We start from the raw sequence: 18,549 nt of genomic DNA on the forward strand, positions 1-18,549 counted from the left end.
TCTCTTATGTCTAACCTGCGTGGGCAGGCGGGGTCTTTACCACTAGCACCACCTGGGAAGCCCATGAGCGGACACGTGGGTTGTTTCCACCTTTGGCTACTGTGAATAATGCTGGTTTGAACACTAGTGTACAAATATCTCTTTAGGAGTCTGCTTTCTGTTCTTTTGAGTGTGTACCCAGCAGTGGAATTGCTGGATCAAATGGTAATTTTGCATTTAATTTTCTGAGGACGTGCCATACTGTTTCCCATAGTGGCTGCAACCCTTTTACATTCTCACCGGCAGAGCACAAGGATTCCAATTTCCGCACACCCTCACCAACACTTGTTACTTTCTTCTTTTTTAAAAATAGTAGCTACTAATGGGGGTGAGGAGGCATCTCATTATGGCAGAGACATATTCTTCCAAAAGTTGTAACTCTTTGCTTTCCGTGTTGAGCTTTAGCCCACGGGCAACTTATTTTTGTGTAGGTGCTGAACAGGGACGGGCTCCCCAGGTGGCTCAGCGGTAAAGAACCTGCCTGCTGATGCAGGAGACTCAGGAGACGTGGGTTCGATCCCTGGGTGGGGAAGATCCCCTGGAGGAAGACATGGCAACCCACGCCAGTATTCTTGCCTGGAGAATCCTGTGGACAATCCTGAGGACCCACCGATTGCAGACACCCTTGTACTGTATGCCGTGGCCCCCCAGGGCACCAGCCTCTCTCTGGGCTCTGTGGTCTGTTGGTCTCTCCTGGGTTGTCCTCTTATTTTTGTGATTTCGTCGTAAGCTGCCCTATTCCGTTCCCATGGTTGTGCCAGGATGCTTTTCCAAAGACAGCTGCTCCAAGCCCTGGACCTGGATGCAGGCTTGTCCCCAGCCCCTCTGTCCACCACGGGACACTTCCTTGTCCCTCCCCAGGGCCTCAGGGTAGAGCATCAGCACCACAAAGGGCCTTCCAGCCTCACTTTCATCCCTGCCTGGGCCTGCCTGGCTTCATGGACTTTGCTGCCTTTGCCCAAACCTGCCAGATTGTCCTCGCTGCCAAGGCTCTGGACACGTCATTTTTTCCATCCCCGAGCGACCACCTGAGTTCTCAGTCCTTCATGATACACCTCCTCCAGGAAGCCCTCCTTGATCTCCCACCTTGGGCTTCCCGCCTCCCAGGCTTTCAGTGCTGGTTGTTGGTTTCTGTTTCTCCAACTTACCTGATTGCTTTGTGAGGGTGGGGCTAGGCCTCCCCCGTGCCTCGTACAGGCCTCTTACCGGGGGGCTTGTTGAGGGTCTGGAGAGTCGAGGTATGTGGTACACCCTTGCGCACACTCTCACACACACCTGCCCTGCGTTTCTGGCTGAGTGATGGGCTGTGCTGTTTCCTGGCCTTTGCACAGGTTCCTCCCGCTGCCCTGACACCTCCCCCTACCCACCCGGCTCTGCTTCCGCCCGAGGCCTCCCTGAGCCAGCAGGGTCCTAGCACAGCGTGAGGGCGAGTGTCCACCTGCCATATTCACAGCGCCCGGGCTGGGGTGAGCAAGCACCGCGTAGGAGTGGACCCCGGAGAGGCAGCCAAGTGCAGGGGGAAGAGCCAGGGGCGTGGCTTTGGAGAGCAAATGTGTGTGTCCCCAGAACGTTACCTAACCTCGCACAGCTCCACTCTCCTCCCAGAGAACAGAGAGCAGCTATAACTCGGCCCTCTGTGATATACCCTGATATAGAGGTATAGCCAATCCCCCTCCCAGGACCACGGCTGGCTTGTGTGTCTGAGTGTGGGCATGTGGCTTGTGTGTGTCTGAGTGTGTGAGTGAGAGAAGTGTGTGCAAGTCTTGGCTGGAGTGCAATGAGGAGGCTGGCCCAGAGGGCCTCAGGGCTCTTTACTCTGGCTGTTGGGATCCACTTCCTGGGCGCAGGTCCTAGGCAAGGTCCCCTTATTCAAAGAGCCCCACACTGGATTCAATGCCCTGTGGTCACCATCTTGAAGTTCTTTTTATTTTTTAAAATTGAAGTGTAGATGACTTACAATGTTGCATTAGTTTCGGGTGTAAAGCAAAGTGATACAGTGATTTGTATATATAAATGAATATATATATATTTCAGAATCTTTTCCATTATAGTATATTACAGGATATTGAATGTAGTTACCTGATTTATACAGTAGGTCCTTATTGTTTATCTATTGTGTACATAGTAGTATGTATCTGTTAATCCCAAACTCTTAATTTATCCCTCCTCCCCCTTCCCCTTCGGTAACCATAAGTTTGTTTTCTATGTCATTTCTGTTCTGTAAATAAGTGATACCCACAATGAGGTATTACCTCGCGCCAGTCAGAACGGCCATCATCAAGAAGTCTACAAATCATAAATGCTGGAGAAGGTGTGGAGGAAAGGGAAGCCTCTGACACTATTGTTGGGGAGGTAAATTGGTACAGCCACTGAGAAACAGTACAGGGGTGCCTCGAAAAACTGAAAACAGAACTATCAAACCATCTAGCAATCCCACTCCTGGGCACATATCTGGAAAAAAATAATAATTCAGAAAGGCACATGGACCCCAGTGTTCATTGCAGCACTATTTACAACAGCCAAGACATGGAAGCAACCCAAATATCTATTGACAGAATGGATAAAGAAGATGTGATATGTATATAGATATACACACATATACACACAGTGGAATATTACTCAGCCTTTAAAAAGAATGAAATCATGTCATTTGCAGCAACCTGGATTGCCCCAGAGATGATCATACTAACGGAAGTAAGTCAGACAGAGAAAGACAAGTATATGACATCACTTACAAATGAAATCTAAAAGAAGAGACAAGCTGAAATTCTTAGTCATTTTTGTCTCTGCATTGCATGTTTTTCTTAATATGTATGTATTTTATTGAAGAATAGTTGACTTACAATGCTTCCGGTGCACAGTAAGGTGATTCAGTTATACGTACACACATATTATTTTTGAAATTATTTTCCATTATAGGTTATTACAAGATATCGACTGTCAGTGAAGCTGGAAGGGACTGGGGAGCATGGGTGAGCAGAGGAGATGGTGACAGCGCCACCCTGCTCCTTGCCGCCAAGTTCCCACGCGGCATTCGTGATGCAGGGAGCGGAGGACCTCGGGGCCCCGCGGCACCCGGGAGCGGAGGACCTCGGGGCCCCGCGGCACCCGGGAGCGGAGGATCTCGGGGCCCCGCGGCACCCGGGAGCGGAGACGCACTCAGAGTAAGGAGGATCGGGTACGTGTGTTTGAAAGCTGTCGACCACTTGCCCTGAAAACGATGGCCTGGAGGGGAGCGGGTGATCGGGCACCCACAGCTCCATTCCCTTCCACCCTGCCTTCCTCAGCAGCAGCCTGTCCTTCAAACACATGGCACGAAGCGCGATGGAAACAGCTGAGTAAGTTTTGTGCAGTGTTTCCATTGAGCAGGCGAGGATGAAACATAGGTGCAGGTCTGAGCAACGAAATACAAATTGTGTAATTTTAGTGACTGTGTGTTGTGGATTAAATGCTCTTATGCAAGTGAAAGAGGCCTTCCCTGGTGGCTCAGATGGTAAAGAATCTGCCCACAAAGCAGGAGGCCCAGGTTCAATCCCTGGGTTAGGAAGATCCCTTGGAGGAGGGAATGGCAGCCCACTCCAAGATTCTTGCCTAGGAAATCCTATGAACAGAGAAGCCTGGCGGGCTACAGTCCATGGGGTCCCAAAGAGTCGGACACGACTCAGCCACTAACACACACATGAACGTGAAAGAGGGCTTCCCTGGTGGCTCAGATGGTAAAGAATCTGCCTGGAAAGAAGGAGACCCGGATTTGATCCCTGGATTGGGACGATCCCCTGGAGAAGAGTATTTCAGTGCTTGTGTGTTACGAATTAAATACTCTTATGGGTACATGCGTGCTAAGTCACTTCAGTTGTGTTTGACTCTTTTGTGACCCTAAGGACTGTAGCCCGCCAGGCTCCTCTGTCCATAGGATTCTCCAGGTAAGAATACTGGGGTGGGTTGCCATGCCCTCCCCCAGTGGATCTTCCCAACCCAGGGATCAAACCTGTGTCTCTTATGTCTCCTGCATTGGCAGGCGGGTTCTTTACCACCTGTGAAACCCCAAATGCTCTTATACTTGCATTTAAAACTGGAAAAATGAATGGTAAAATTCATGCTTAAAATTTGAAAAGGTCAACTTTATCAGTCAACTTGACAGGGCTGTGGGGTGTCTAGTCATTTGGCCAAACATGATTCCGGGTGAGCCTGTGGGGTGTTTCTGGATGAGGGTAACAATGGAATCTGAATGGACTGAAAAATGCAGATTGCTCTTCCAGTGTGGGCGAGCCTTGTCCGATCAGTTGGGGGCTTGACCAGGACATAAGGGATGGAGGGAGTGAGAATCTACACGCTCTGCCTGACTGTCTTGGGGCTGGAACATCCGTCTTCCGCCTTCAGAATACTCAGACACACACCAGGACTTATTCCATCAGCTTTCCTGGGTCTTGAGCCTTCGGATTTGGAGTAGAACTTAACACATGACTGGCTCTCGGCTCTCTGGCTTGCCCGTGGTAAATCGTGGACTTCTCGCCTCCATAATCACAGAAGCCGATTCCTTAGAGTTAAATCTCTCTCCCTGTCTCCCCTTGGGTTTGTTTCTCTGGAGAAGCCAGATAACACAAAATTCAAAACGCTAATTTTTCTTTACTGATAATGACATTAAGTAACAAACACCACAAGGTGAGATGCCAGCGAAGAAAGGAAACAGCCTTTTATTTTGTACCTTAACTCCGGAAGACAGTGAAGGACAGGGAAGCAGAGAGTCAAGACGTGTCTGAGCGACAGAACAACTGGCATGACGCTTCCCGCATTTTGAACAGAGGGTCCTGCGTTTTCCTTTTGCTCCGGGCCCTGCAGATGACCCAGCTGGCTAAATGGATGGTGCTTTCTTCCTTGGCTTCAGGTTGCCAGGTACAGTATCTGGGGGATCTGGGGGCCTCTGTCTGGTCACGGAGGCCCAGCTGGCTGTGGAAGGTGGAACTCCACAGGGAAGTCCTAAAAATGATTATCTGGCTGCATCGTGCTGCGTGCACGATCTTAGAACCCGCGCCCTCTGCATCGGGACCATGAAGTTTTAACCAGTGGACCACTGAGGAAGTCCCAGGACCGTCAAATTTAGAAAAAACAAACAACCCAGGATGTCCAGTTAAATTTAAACTTCAGATAGACAGTGAATAATATTTTTTTAGTATAAGTATATCCATGCATTATTTGGTACATACTTTTACTAAAACACTATTTGTTGTTTATCTGAAATTCAAATTAACTGATGTCCTTTATTCAGCAACCCCATCCCCTTTCTCCCTTTCAAATGTCTCTTTTCTCAGCACCACCCCCAACAAATCCTCCCAGCGCCCCCACCTCCGACCCCTGGGTCTGGTCCAGGACTCCCCGTCTCTACCCAGAATCCCTCTCTGCCCTGACCTTTGGTTTTCTCCTCGCTACAGCTGCTGCTTTTTGCTGTTTTTAATCCTATTTTTCTGTCATAAGAGCAATACATGTTCACTACAGAAAAATCACAGGCTCCAGACAAGCAACAAGAAGAAAGTAAGAAAACACTCATAATCTCGCCCACACAGAGACAGCTACTGTGAATTCCTCGGGGGAGATTTTTCCAGAGCTGCATGCGTGTGTTTCTCTGCAGATATTAAAAAAAGAGCCCAATTCAGACCTGCTGTCCTTCGAGAGCTTCGTGTTCCTGTCGCTGCAGAGGGAAGAAACGGTGTGCGTGGGGAGGGTCAAGGTCCTGGATCATTTAGCCACCGAGGCAGCGATGCTGTGTAGCCCGATGTCAGACCCCAGGGTCAGGGAGGCCGGTGGTCAAAGCTGCTTTCTGGTCCACAGCCTTGTCTCTCATGTCATAGGGCCGCTATCGCCAAGCACCAAAGACTGAGGGCTTTAAACGGCGGGAATCTATGCTCCTGACAGTTCTGAAGCCTGTCAGTCTGAGACGAAGGTTATCAGCTGAGCTGGTTTCTCCTGAGGCCTCTCTTCTTGGCTTTACGACGGCAGTCTTCTCTCTCTGTCCTCTCTGGGCGTCTGTGTCCTGACCTCCTCTTCTCATAAGGACACCGGGCAGCTCGGAGGAGGGCCCACCCCAACAACCGTGTACTAACTTGAGTCAGTGTAAGTCACTCAGTCATGTCTGACTCTTTGCGGCCCCATGGACTGTAGCCCGCCAGGCTCCTCTGTCCATGGGATTTTCCAGGCAAGAAGACTGGAGCGGGTTGCCATTTTCTTCTCCAGGGGATCTTCCCGACCAGGGATTGAACCCGGGCCTCCTCTGTTGCAGGTCGATTCTTTACTGTTTGAGGCATCAGGGAATCCCATCCTTATAACCTCTTTAAAGATCCTGTCTTCAAATAAGGTCACATTCTGAGGGACTAGGGCCAGGACTCCAGCATATGACTTCTGGCGGTCGACACAATTCATCTCATAAGACATTGGGCCAACCTGCTTCAATCATGCCAAGTCTCAGTTTCTTCATCACTGAAATGGGGCTAATGATTGAACAACTCCTGACCTGTGCTCTGGAGCCTGGGAGCCACAGCTACTGAAGCCTGGGTACACTAGAGCCTGTGCTCTGCAACCAGAGGAGCCACCGCAGTGAGAAGTGCAGCCCCTGCAACTGGCAAGGAGCCCCTGCTCTCTGCAACTGGAGAAGAGCCACCGGGCAATGAAGACCCAGCACAGCCAAACAAATCAATAAATATTCTTTTTTTAAAGAGGGAGATGAGGATGACCAGATCAAATAATTCCGATGAAGCCCGTAGCCCAGTGCCTGGCCCCTAGATCAAACACACAGATGTCACTTCTCCCTGTGGCGCTCGCGGGTAGTCCCACCGCTGGGAAGGTCACTTCTCTGCAGATGGATGCCTGGGTAATGTAAATAGGAGACCATGGACCTGTTGGTACTTACCTAGCCCTTTGCCCAATAGTATATTTCCTTCCAGTAAATACCAAGAGGTATTGTGTTCTGAACACAATTTGCACTTTTTAGGCCTCCGTGGCTTTGCACTGGCAGTACCCTTCACCAAGAATGCCTTTCCTTCCCCGTCTTCTTGGAGGAGGCATTTGTGTCTTCAAGGGGGTAAATAAGACCCCTTAGAACTCTTATCATGGCCCCCCCTCCCCTGCTTAGGGCTAAACCATGTGCTAAGCTGACATGGACCTTGAAAATACTAATGATGAGGAGGCTGGTGATGGTTAGATGACTGTCTCCTTCCCCTCCTCCCCACTGCTCTGAGCATTCCTTGAAGGCAGAGATGAGCTCCTTCTGAGGGCGGGGGGTGGGGGGGGCACTCAGACATCTGGACAGTGCCTGGCACCAGTTACTCCGCAGGCAGAGACCTGCTCAGACTAGACGGATGGCCAGGCAGAGGATGCCAGGATAGGAAACGGCAGGAAAACTGTGTGGGGGCGGGTGGGGGTGATCACCAAACACGCTACGGCTGATCCCAGTGACAGATGGGAACTGGAGCTGAGGACGTGCTCAGGTAGGGCTGCCAACAGGTGAAGTGGAGTCGGGGAGGAAGCACACGAAACAGCTCACGGGGGCTGTCCGGAGGAGGAGGAGGGCCTGCGGACACTCGGGGGTGGCTTTCAAACATTTCCAAACATTCTGGATCCCTCCGGAGAGACACATTTCACACCAGCCACATGGCACATGCGTGTCTGTATGCACACACACAAACACACACGCACAAAGGTTTCAGGAAGACGCAGTTACCTTAGATGACATGCACATTGGTATTTATATTGCATGTCTTCCATTTCAGTTCTTCAAGATGCCTGACTTGATCTGATAAGTTGATTTCATGAGCCACCGCTGGGATCTGAAATGCAGTTTGAGACCACCTGCTCTAAGCAAGCCTGACATTTTGTGCTCTATGTTCTCCTGTATTTAAAATTTAATATTGAAAATGCATTTATGTCTTATCTTCATATTTTTCAGTTCAGGAGAGAGCGAGCACTGGGAAAATACAAAACAATAACATCAAATAGGTTTTTGGGAAGGCAGTTTAGCAAAATGTGGCAAAACAGACATAGACGTGTGTGTCTAGCAATTTCACTTTAAGAAATATGCTCGTGGGGCAGAGGGGTGTAGAGCTCTGAGCACCTTATGAAGAATGTTTATAAAATGAAACAACATCCCTGACACCTGGGGCATCCATGGAACCATCCTTGGCCTGGGATCACCCAATACTCATTTACTGACGTGGAAAGGTGCAGGGATCGTGGAGAGAGAGGTGCCAGGGAATCAAAAGTTAATGCTAGCCTATAAAAGGATAATCCCTCGCTGGTTTTCCAAGGGTGGGTGAATGGGAGAGGCAAGTTAGAAAGTGCAGACACCGGGAGGTTACCTAGGGTTGACTGTCTTCTTGGGACTTCTCTGTTTTTGGCAATGAGCGTGCGGGTTTTTTTGTTGTTGTTGCAAGAAGGGGAGATTTTAAAGGAAATGGGAGAAAAGAAAGGAACAAGAAAAGGAGGAAAAGAGAAGAGCGAGAAGGAAACGTAAAGATGAGGGGGAGGAAGGGAGACAGGGAGGCCAGAGAAGAGAAAGGAGGAAGGGGTGGATGCCCCCGGAGAGGCGAGGGCGCCAGGCCGCGCGGGCCGAGGCAGGAGCCGCAGGTCCCAGCGCCGCGCGCTCGGGGTTTTGGTCCCAGAAGCCAGAGGAGGCTCGGAGGGGAGCGCGCAGCCTCCGTGGGGAGAACAGCGTGCTGAGCGCCTCCAACTAGATCCCCAGGTGGAGGACCGGGACCGGGAGTGACCCCGGCCCTCAGTGTGGCCCCTGCGGCGGCGCCCCGGCGTCCGGGGTCTTCCTCCGCTTCCTCTCGGCGGTGCGCGCCAGAGGTCACCCCGCAACCCCGCTGCTTGGCTCAGTATTTCTTCTTGGGGGTTTCCGGGTGAGACGAAGAGCGCGGGAGGAGGGGAATGGGAGGAGATGCAGAAACACCATCTGTGCCAATTTTTTCTTTTTTCTTAAAAGTAGCTTTTCCAATGTAAATACTTTTAGAGCAAAAAAAAAAAAAAATCCCAGCTCAAGGTGTCAGTTTCAAAAAGTTTCACGGAGGAGCGGCGTGGGGGCTGGGCGCGGGACTAGAGGCGGCGTGGGTGTGGCTGGGGCTCCGTCCCGCCTCCAGCCTGCTTGGAACTGGATCCCGCAGACCCCCAACCCCGACCTTCCCCGGCCCCCCCTTCACGTGCGCGCGCACTGACACCCAGGGGCCCACCGAAACCGCCCCTGCCCCCCGCCCCGCGCCTCCCCATCCTGGGCCCGGGGCTGCCCTGGGTCCCCGGGCTGGGGAAAAGGCGGCGGCACTGCTCCCCCGACTCCTGGTCTCGGGGCTCCCGCCTCAGCTGTCTTTTCTCTGTTTCTCCCGCCCCCCACCCACTGTTCTGCTCCAGGCGTCACCAGCGCAGGGAGGTGGAGACCAGCTAACCTCGCGCTCCCGGCTTCGTCCTCACCTAGCGAGCAACACGCGAGCGGGGAGGGGGGGGGGCAGGGACTGCGAGGGGGCGCCTGGCTTGGAATGCTGGGGGCGGGGGGCTCTGTGCCAAACGCCGAGACCCTCTCCTCTCCTAGCCCGGGTGCCGGCCACCGCCATCCCTCTCTCGTCTCTCTCGGCTCGGCCACCTCGCTCTCCTACGCTTCCCAGCCCTGAGCGCCTTGGTGGGTGGTGATGAGGTTTGGCTCGAACTTGGGGAAGCGGAGGAGGGGGCGTTCTGGGCGGGGGGCGCCCTCCAGCCACCCCCCGCCCCGCGGTAGGAGCTGCTGCTGGAGTGATGGCGCTGCAGGCCGCCTCTCCCTCCCCAGTCGCCCCGCCCTCCCCCACCTTGCGCTTTGCCATGGCGCCTCCCGGGGGGACCCCCAGCAGACTGGCGGGGATCGGAGGGGTGGGGGAGACGATTTTGCGGGTTTGAGGAGGCCGCGAGGGCGCAAGGAGGTGCTGGAAGTGGTTTAGGGAGGAGCCAGGTGTGCTGAAGCGCCCGTGGTGGGCGGGAGCCCAGCCCAACCTGGTCCAAAGCCCCCGGGCCCTGCCTCGCTCCGTCCCGCCGCCCCCCGCCCTCCCCGGCTCCCCCCGGCCCCCACGCCGACGGTCGCCAGGAGAAGTTAGATGGGCGGCTGCAGGGTCAGCTGTCACAGCTTGCGTGTGTGTGTGCGCGCGCGCGCGCGGCAGCAAGTGCGGCCCCGCCGCCTCTCCCGCCTCCCTGGGGACCCTGCCGGGCTCCACATCTCTGCTTTTCTAACCACCTCAGGTCCCCGACCCCGGGCCTGTGCGCATCCCGGGCATCAGCACAGACCCTCTTTCCTTCTTCCTTCCCCTCCCGCACCCCCGCTGGCGGAGGCTCTTTCTCTCCACCCTTCCCCCCAGGGTCACTATGGGGACGCGAGGGAGAGATTTGTGTTTAATTCCAGCCGCTATTCAGAGGGAAGAAAAAAATAGAGGGACCAAAGGCAACCCGAAAGCAATTTACTTCAAGCCTTTATTATTGTAGTGTAAAAGAAGTTTATATACAGGGAACGTTTCCAGCAAAACACTCACTAAATAGCCTTCACATCAGGTCCCCCCCCAACTTCCGGCCCCGCAGTCTGCAGCTCTGCCTGGGAGACCCCTCATTCGGGGTTCCCAGGCTCTCCCTTCTTCTTTCTTCTCCGGACTCCACCACTCGAACCCCGGATCGCAGGAGCCCCGGCCCCTTCCCTCTGTCCGGGGTGCCGTGAACCTCGCTTCCTAAGCGGTCTTCCTTTGTCCCTAAGCAGTCCCCCAACCTCCCTCTCCCACCCCGTTGATGTGGTTTCCTCAGGGAAACCCAGAGCACTTTCCCCTCTTGTCTTAGGTGCTGCTGCGAGCCTCCTGCAAATCAGAACCAGCTCGTGGTTGAGGCCAGTTAGAGACAGCTCGTCATCAGCAGTGGGGCTCGGTGAGCACCCAAAATAAGGGGGGGAAATAACCCTGCCCACCCTTTCCCACCCCAAGCATCCTCCCCCAAGGCAGGAACAAGACATAGACACAAAAGCAGCAGGGCATCTTTTCCCCGCGCGCGCGCGCGCGCGCGCGACAGGTGTGGGTGCCAGGCAACTAAGGCGAGCGGCTCGCGCTGCTGGAACCCAGCTGCGCCCAGGGCGCGCGGGCGCAGCCTGTCTCTTTGCGCCGGGCCAGCGCGCCTGCTTAAAGGCACGCTGCCTCTTCTCTTCTGGGGAGGGCGTGTGAGAGCCGTGGCAGGGGGCCTTTGCGAGGACAAGTCCAGGGGCACACAGGCAAGGGCGGCGCTGCCTCCACACTCAGAAGAGGATTTAGAGCAAGCCAAGCAAGTACAGGTGAGGGACAGTCGGAAGCAGAGTCTGGGGAGGTGGAAGGGAGTCTTCAGGTGGCTTGGATGAGAGGGCAGACTCAGACGGCGATGCATGGCTCAGCTCAGCTGTATCACTGGGCCCATGCCAAGCCTGACTGTGTCTGGGGGTTGTTTGCACGTGGGCTTCGAAGGCTCGAAGGCATGGCCCGCCAAGTTCAGTCAAGTGTCCATTGGTCGTTTACACTCGACGGGGTTGAGGGCCGTGCAGCTGCTCATCATAGCGCTCCAGCCAGGTTCGCAGCTCGGAGACCTGGTAGCCATCGGGGCCGCGGCCGCCCTGGTACATAATGGTGCCACTCTGGATGATGTAGAGGCGCTCGAAGTAGGCGCCGTAGGCCGAGCTGCTGGAGTTGGTCATCGTGTCGAGCACGAGAGCGCATTCCGGAGCCCCTTGCTGCAGTACACGCGCGGCGCTGACCCGGTCCTCCAGGCTTCGGTGCTGCGGGATGCTGTAGGGAGAGTCTGTGGTGACCCAGCCGTCGGAAGGGTGCGCTTCTTCGATGTAGATGATGAGGAAGTCGACGTCGCGCTGATACTTGGTGACCAGGCGCTGGAAGGCGCTCATGCGCGCCATGAACGGTGGTCAGGTGCAGCTGCCGAAGTTGAGCACCAGCGGGCGGTTTCCTCGGGCGTAGTCGAGGATGTGCTGGTTCTGGAAGCCGTCGGGCAGGACCACCTCAGAGTTGGGGGCCGGCCCGCCTTCATGCGCCTGCTTGAAGAAATCCAACTTCTGGCCGTGCCACACGGCCCTCAATGACGCCAAGGTGCACAGGCGGTTGTCGTCGGACACGCAGACAGGAGGGTCGTCGGGGGGCACCTCCTCGCCATCGCTATTGAGCTCCACTTCGGTTTCCGGCTGACCCCGGCGTCGACGGCCCAGGAAGTGCTTGCGGATGCACAGGAAGTCCAGCAGCCAGAGCATGAAGGCTGTGCCCAGGAAGCGCGGGAAGAGCGCGAGGCACGAGGCCGTCTGGGCGCAGAGCCTCAGGGAGTGAAGCAGCAGGGAGCGCAGCATGGTGGCGGCGCCCCCCAGAGGCCCCTGGGACCCCCGACCTTCCCCCACCACCCACCGCGGGGCGGCCCGGCGAGGCATCTGGTCTTCGGCTGTGCGGAGAGCTCAATTTATAGCCGAGGCGTCAATTGGCGGGAGACTCCACCTCCGGCCGCGGCCCGCCCCCTTGCAACTTGAGACCGAAGGGATCACCCCGCGGCGCGGCCAGGGCCTTAGAAATCGCCGGCCGAGGGCGGGCACCAGCGTCTGCAGGGAGGGGCGGCCCGGCCCGGGGGCCGGAGGGGCGGGGCTGGGCCCCGAAGCCCGCTCGCCGGGACGGGCGATCAGGACCTCGGCGGCGGCGGCGCGGCCCAGACAGATGGACCAGGGACCCGGGAGTCCACGGCGGAGGTCTTCCGGCTAGCGCAGGCACCAAGCTGGCCCCGATCCCGGCGTCCCGGCCCCGGCCCGCGCGCGCCCCTCGCCGCGCACCTGAGAGGAGATCGCCGGCGGCCCGCCGCGCCGCGCCGGAGCTCCGGTTCGCTTCCCGCGCGCCGCCGCCAACGCCGCCCCCGCCGCTGCTGCTCGTGCGGGGCCGCTGCCCAGGTGCCGCCGGAGCCTGGGTCGGCGGCCGCCGCTTCGCTGGCCCCGGCTCCCGCCCCGCCGGGGACGCTGGCCCGCAAGGAGGCAACTTTGGGCCCCCGCCGCTTGCCGCGTTCGCCCGCGGGCGCCGCTCGCCTCCGGAGCCCGCCCGCCTCCCGCGCGCGCTCACACTCGCGCCTCGCACACGGCCGCCCCCCGCACCGCCCCGCCACGCACACCGCGCTCGGCGCCCCCCGCCGTCGCCCGAGGCCGCCGCGCGCCGCGCGGACCGCGCCCGCCCCGTCCCATCGCGCCCCGGCTCTGCACCGCAGTTCTCGGGTCAGCGGCCTCCGGGTCCCGGCGGCGAGGTGCGGAGGGCAGGGCTAGCGGGTGGGTTGGCGGCCGGCGCCAGAGACGCGGAGGGCCGCGGAAAGCAGCGCCGTCCTTGCGCCCCAGCCGAGCCGGGAGCGCTCCGGGCGCTGGGCGCGGCGGGCGCGGGGCGGCGGGCGCGGGGCGGCGGCGGCCCCGGGCGGCTCTCCCACTAGGGGTAGCTGTTGCCTGAGCGCCGGAGCGCTCCCCTCTCGCCGCTCGCCTTGGCCGGCGCAGCCCCGGCCGCCGGGCGCACCCGTCCCGTGCGTCCCCGGACGTCGCTCTCTGCCCCGGGAACGTCGGGACTGGAGCGCCCGCGCTGAGCCACCTTCGCCGACCCAGAGCGCTGCGGCTCGACTCACCGCGGAGGCGCTGGGACGCGGGGAAGTGCGTACTCTCAACGGGGAATGTGTGTGGAGGCTTTTAGGGGTGCGGGGTAACTCCTCAACTCCGTGGGGGCCCTGGTCGGCTCTGCCGCCGCGTCCGAGATCTTCTGATGACTCGCTGCGCGCGGCGCGGGGCCGGCGACTTGGGGCGGCGGGGCGCGGAGTACCTTGACCTGGGGGGGTCCCCGAAGCAGGGAGCCAGGTCGCCTCGCCCCGGGCCTCCTTGACCCCCGGGGCGAGGCCTGAACCGAGTCGAGAGCGATCTGGACGCCGGGGGAGTCCAGTCCGCCCGGGACGCTCTCGCGGTCGCGGGGACTCGTCTGGGGCGGCGGTGGCTGAACCCGAGTCCGGCGCCGCCACTGCCGGCGTCCCGTGCGCTCGCTACCCGCCTGGGGACTGGCTGCCTAACTTCTTCCTGGGACGGACACAGTCCTCGCATCCCGGGCAGAGGTGGAAGCTCGCTGATGCGGATCCGGCGAGGGCACCGCTCTCGGCGGCGGCGGCGGCGAGGGAACAAGTCCCGGGGAGTCCACCTCAGGGCACGGAGCCCCTACCCAGGACCCGGCGGGCCCCAGCGGGCGCGGAGAGAGATGCGCGTCTCGGACAGAGGTCCTCTCCTCAGGTTTTCGCGACCCCGGCGGGACCCTCTGCCCTGCAAACTCCCACCTGGGACCGCAGCTCCGGCAGGTCAAGACCCCGAGTGGAAGGAAGGCCAGGGGCCTGAAGGTAGACCCTTTTCTCTTTCTCCCAGCCAGGCGATGCCCCTGCGGCCTGGGGCGGCAGCGTTGGAGGCTGCAGAGCCCGGGAACTTCCCACCCAGAGGAAAGGCAGCTTCATCCCGGTCCCCGCTGTTCTCAGCGCCTACCCGCGCTGCTCATCAGCAACGTGGGTAGGAGTCTTCAGGTGAGTTAGGGGATTCTCCCTGATCCCAAAACCTGGATGGGGGACGTCCCTCTTATCTGCTCCCCCACCTCCCGCAGGGCATCTCTGAGCTGGCAAATCGGTGGTTCCTTGACTTATTTTAGGCCGGGTGGCGGGGGGGTCGGGGTGGTGGCTGGGGGGAGAAGAGAAGAGAAGCATTCTACTTGCCTAGTCTCTGAAGGGTGTTTTGGGGCCCTGAGTTTGCCCCCTCCTGGGCAAGGGTCGAAGAAGTCCCAACTTTTGTTGGACAGACTCTCCAGCCCTGATTCCTTAATTTCTGGGAGGTGCCAGTCTCAGACCTGTGCCCTGTCCCCACCGTACACAGGAACTGGGCCAGGGCCATGGGGCAGTCCTCCCTACCCCCTTCCCACATTTAGTCTCAGAAAGTCAAAAAGCCACCTGGGCTGGGAGGGTCTTTGGTGCCGCCTGGCATGAGGTGGTGGTGGCGGTGGTGTGGGGAAGGCATGGCCTGGAGCACAGAGAAGTGTGGTCCCTCTGGAGCCTCAGCGGGCAGCCCGGGGAGACCCCCGACCCACAGGCCCTCCAGCCCCAGGGAGGCTCAGGTGAGCAGCGCTTGTCCTCAGGACTGTCAGCTGTTTTGGCGGATCTGCTTCTGTTCCTTGGGCCGGCCGCCTCCACCCTGCATCTCAGGATGCCAGGACATTGGACCATCCGGCTCCACAGCCCCTTGCGCAGGTGAGGACAGACCTGCGGTCCAAGTGGCCCTGGCCTTTGGGATGCAGGCCCCGTGCGGTGACTCTCACTTCGGTGCTCTGTGCCTCTGCCCGATCCTCCCTCCCTCTCTCTTTCCTCTCCTGAACCCTTTTCCCTCCCAAGCAGCCCCTGCTCCCTTCCCCGCCTCCCCAGGCCGCTTCCTCCCAGCTGTCCGTGTGCTGTCCTGACTTGCCCTCGCCCGAGGCCAAGTCTTACCTGGGACCTGGAAGATCCGGGCCTCGGGCCCTGGGGGACCAGAGTCGGAGCCTGAGCTGTGCCCACGCCAGTGGGCTGGGCGGGCCGACGGGCCTCCTGCCTGCCTGCCCTGCGGCAGCTCCAGCAGAGGGCGGGCCGGGGAAAGAAAGGGAAGGACAAGTTGGCCTGGGTCCACTGGGTGTCCAGTAGCAACTTGGACAGGGGGAGGGGGAGGGGCAGGTGGCTGGGGCCCCCGGGCAGGGCAGGGAGGACCTCCCTGCTCTCCAGAAATCGTGCTCCCCAGACCGTCCTCTCCGGCCCCTCCCCAACACCGCCCTGTGCGGGCGGGGGAGGGGCCAGCCGGCCTGTGTCTCCCCCCAGGTAACACAGCTCCCAGCTGCCAGATAGATTGATGCCAAGACTCTCCGTGGGGGGGTCAGGCACCCCCCCCCGCAGGAGGACCCCCCTGGGGCTTCAGGGGGGAGGAGGGGCAGCCCGCACACCTGGCCAAGCGTGTGGAAGAGCGACAGGTGTGTCCTGGCTGTGCACTTGCCCAGCCTCCCAGTGACCAGAGGCCCCAGCCCCGTCTCCCCTCCTGGGGCCCTGGGGGAATCCCAGCTGCCATCCTGCCTCTGAGCCTCCGTGCATGCTGTTCCCTCTGCCTCCTCCCTCCCCTGGGACCCCCATGCCTTCTCCTCGGCCTGCACCTCCTCCTGGGTCGGGCCTGCCCCACCCCCACTGTCTCCCTCCTCATGGCTGAGGGCTGGGCACCTCTCACCATTGGTCTCGTGTCAGCTGCTGCCCAGGTCCTGCCTCTCCCAGGCCGGCCCAGCCAGGATCCTCCGCAGCGATGGGCCTGCCCCCAGCGCCCCGGAGGAATCCAATAAACCTTTGTGAAACCAGCTACCCAAGTGCAGTGTGGACTTATTGGAAACGTCTAACTTCCAAATATTTCATCCTGCCCTTCTGCACGCTGGCGGGCAGCCCTGAGCGAGGTAGGGCGTGTCCGCGGCCTCGCAGAGTGAGGTCTTCGAGGACTTGGGGCAGGGGGCACACAGTCCCTGGGAGGTCCCCTTTGGGCATAGCGTCTGGTGAATCCACCCGTTCCCCTGGCCGCTGACCTGCCTGCCTTCTCTTCCTGGGAGTCCTCCCACAGGGACCCGAGATCCCCCATGGTGGGGGGGGGACGGGGGAGGGTTGTGCTCACCCTTTTCTTTTGCTTCAAGGACCATTTCTTCTTTCTGACTCGACCTCTTTCGACTCTGGCTTGGTTCGGCTCAACAGGGTGGATGCGCTGCTGGTGGGTGGTGGCTGCCGGCTCGGCGGTTTCCGGGCTTAGGGGTCTTAGAGGTGTCCTTGACCCGGCAGGTCTCTGTCCCTCTTCACAGGACATGCTCCGGCCGGGCACCCTCCCGGGAGCTGCCAGTTGGGCTCTGGGGCGGTTGGCAGCCTGGGAGATGGGCCAGGAGAGCTTGTTGGGGCCTCGGGGCCTGGATGAAACTGGTGTTGGCAGCATTCCCGAGCAGGGGGAGGTCTGGGGCTCTGGGCCAAAGAGAGGGGAAGGCCCGGAGGTGAAGCCCTGGCTACCTAGTGGGTGACCTGGGTGTGTCCCGCCCTCCCTTCGGCAGCATCGTGCATTGCACAGGGATTGGGTGGCTGCTTTGCACGGCTTTCCCTGTGCTACGCCTCTATGATTCCAGAAGATTCAAGGAGGGCCTATAGGTCCTCCCCTGGATGCTGCTCTGCGGCTGGGGTCTCAATATGCTCTGGGGCTGTTGAGACCCCCTACTCGAGGCCAGAAGGGTGCCTCTGGCCTCACGTGCTTGGAACCTGCTCCCAGCCCGTCTTTCGCCTGCCCCGTTTCGTATGTGGGCCAATCCTACCTCTCAGACCCAGCCTGGCTCTGACTTGCTCCTGCCTTTAGCGCAGACACAACTTAGCATTCTGCACATCTCCTGGTGCCAGACTGGGCCCCTGTGGAGGACGGGTGACTCCTTGCCTGAGGCCCATATGGGAGGCTGCCCGGGGGTGCAGAGGCTGGCCTGGGGCTGAAGGGGTGTTGGGATGCCAGGTCATTCATGTGAAAGGCAGACTCTGCTCTGAGCCCTACAGCAGACTGGAGAGACATCTTCGGGTTAGTCTGTCCTGTCCATCTCTTACTCTCTCTGGAAGAAGGTAGGGTACAACCAGCCAGCGGACTGGCAGCCTGAATCACTTGGCTCCTCTGACTCTCTTTCCTTGACCGAGAGGTGTGCCTGATGCCGTGACCGCATTGTATTTGCCCTGTTATTTATGCCGGGCAGTGCCCACTCTACACGAGGGCACATGTGGGTGTATCTGTTTATACCCAGCCTTGTTCTGAAGTGCACTTCAGGCCTCTTGCAGGAAGCCATGGAATAGCAGGGGTGCCACAGGGGAGAAGAAAAAAGTGGAACCGTGAGGAAGGACCCACTCCCCACTGGGGACCCAGGGCCACCCCAGCAGCCTCCACGTGGGCCACGGACCCATTTTGCCTCGAATATCCTGGTAGTTAGACCTGATGGCTGTGATTCCCAATGTCCAGAAGACAGGATGACTGGCCAGCTACCCGAGATGTGCAGCTGTGGGTGTGCCCGCGCTGGTCAACATCCCAGCAGTACAGTCTCTGAGGCTAGTCAGCCTCCGTCTCTGAACCTGGGGTCACCACGGTGCAGATACCCAGGGCTGCGTACAGATTAAATGCCACTAGGCTCGTGGCTGCTGGTGTGTAGGAGCTCAGAGCAGAGAGGGACCCTTGCTTGGCGTTGCTGAGGCCGAGAGATGGGCAATAAAGTGGCAAGGGCAGCAGGGTGCTTCCCGAGATGGCTCGCCTCAGCCCTGTTGTCTGGTGAGGGCGCCCTCCTGAGCTGTATTGACCCCTTACCCCCACCCCCAAACCCTTGTCCACCCTAGGCTCCCAGTGGGCTCACAGTGAATCAGACTCGGTGTCCACCCTTCAGGAGCCCCCAAGCCTGGCCAGGCCCCTGGGAAGAG

General features: G+C 58.8%; 2 protein-coding genes across 2 annotated transcripts; one reads left to right on the top strand and one right to left on the bottom strand.

Annotated features, from left to right (window-relative positions):
- Positions 1 to 10,488: 10,488 nt before the first annotated feature.
- On the bottom strand, positions 10,489 to 12,472 carry DIO3 (iodothyronine deiodinase 3). Its single transcript, XM_081548848.1, has one exon. The coding sequence runs from the start codon at positions 12,470 to 12,472 to the stop codon at positions 11,558 to 11,560; it is 915 nt and encodes a 304-aa protein (XP_081404974.1). The 3' UTR covers positions 10,489 to 11,557.
- A 1,083-nt stretch (positions 12,473 to 13,555) lies between these two features.
- Positions 13,556 to 16,443, top strand: LOC145529115 (uncharacterized). The gene is made up of 6 exons (XM_081548850.1): positions 13,556 to 13,708; positions 14,156 to 14,316; positions 14,463 to 14,610; positions 15,213 to 15,324; positions 15,496 to 16,067; positions 16,333 to 16,443. The coding sequence occupies exons 2-5, from the start codon at positions 14,172 to 14,174 to the stop codon at positions 15,745 to 15,747; spliced, it is 657 nt and encodes a 218-aa protein (XP_081404976.1). The 5' UTR covers positions 13,556 to 13,708; positions 14,156 to 14,171; the 3' UTR covers positions 15,748 to 16,067; positions 16,333 to 16,443.
- The last annotated feature ends 2,106 nt before the right edge of the window (positions 16,444 to 18,549 follow it).

Source organism: Giraffa tippelskirchi, chromosome 12 (assembly GCF_054371585.1).
Source record: "Giraffa tippelskirchi isolate mGirTip1 chromosome 12, T2T-mGirTip1v1.2.pri, whole genome shotgun sequence".
Taxonomy (NCBI): Eukaryota; Metazoa; Chordata; class Mammalia; order Artiodactyla; family Giraffidae; genus Giraffa; species Giraffa tippelskirchi.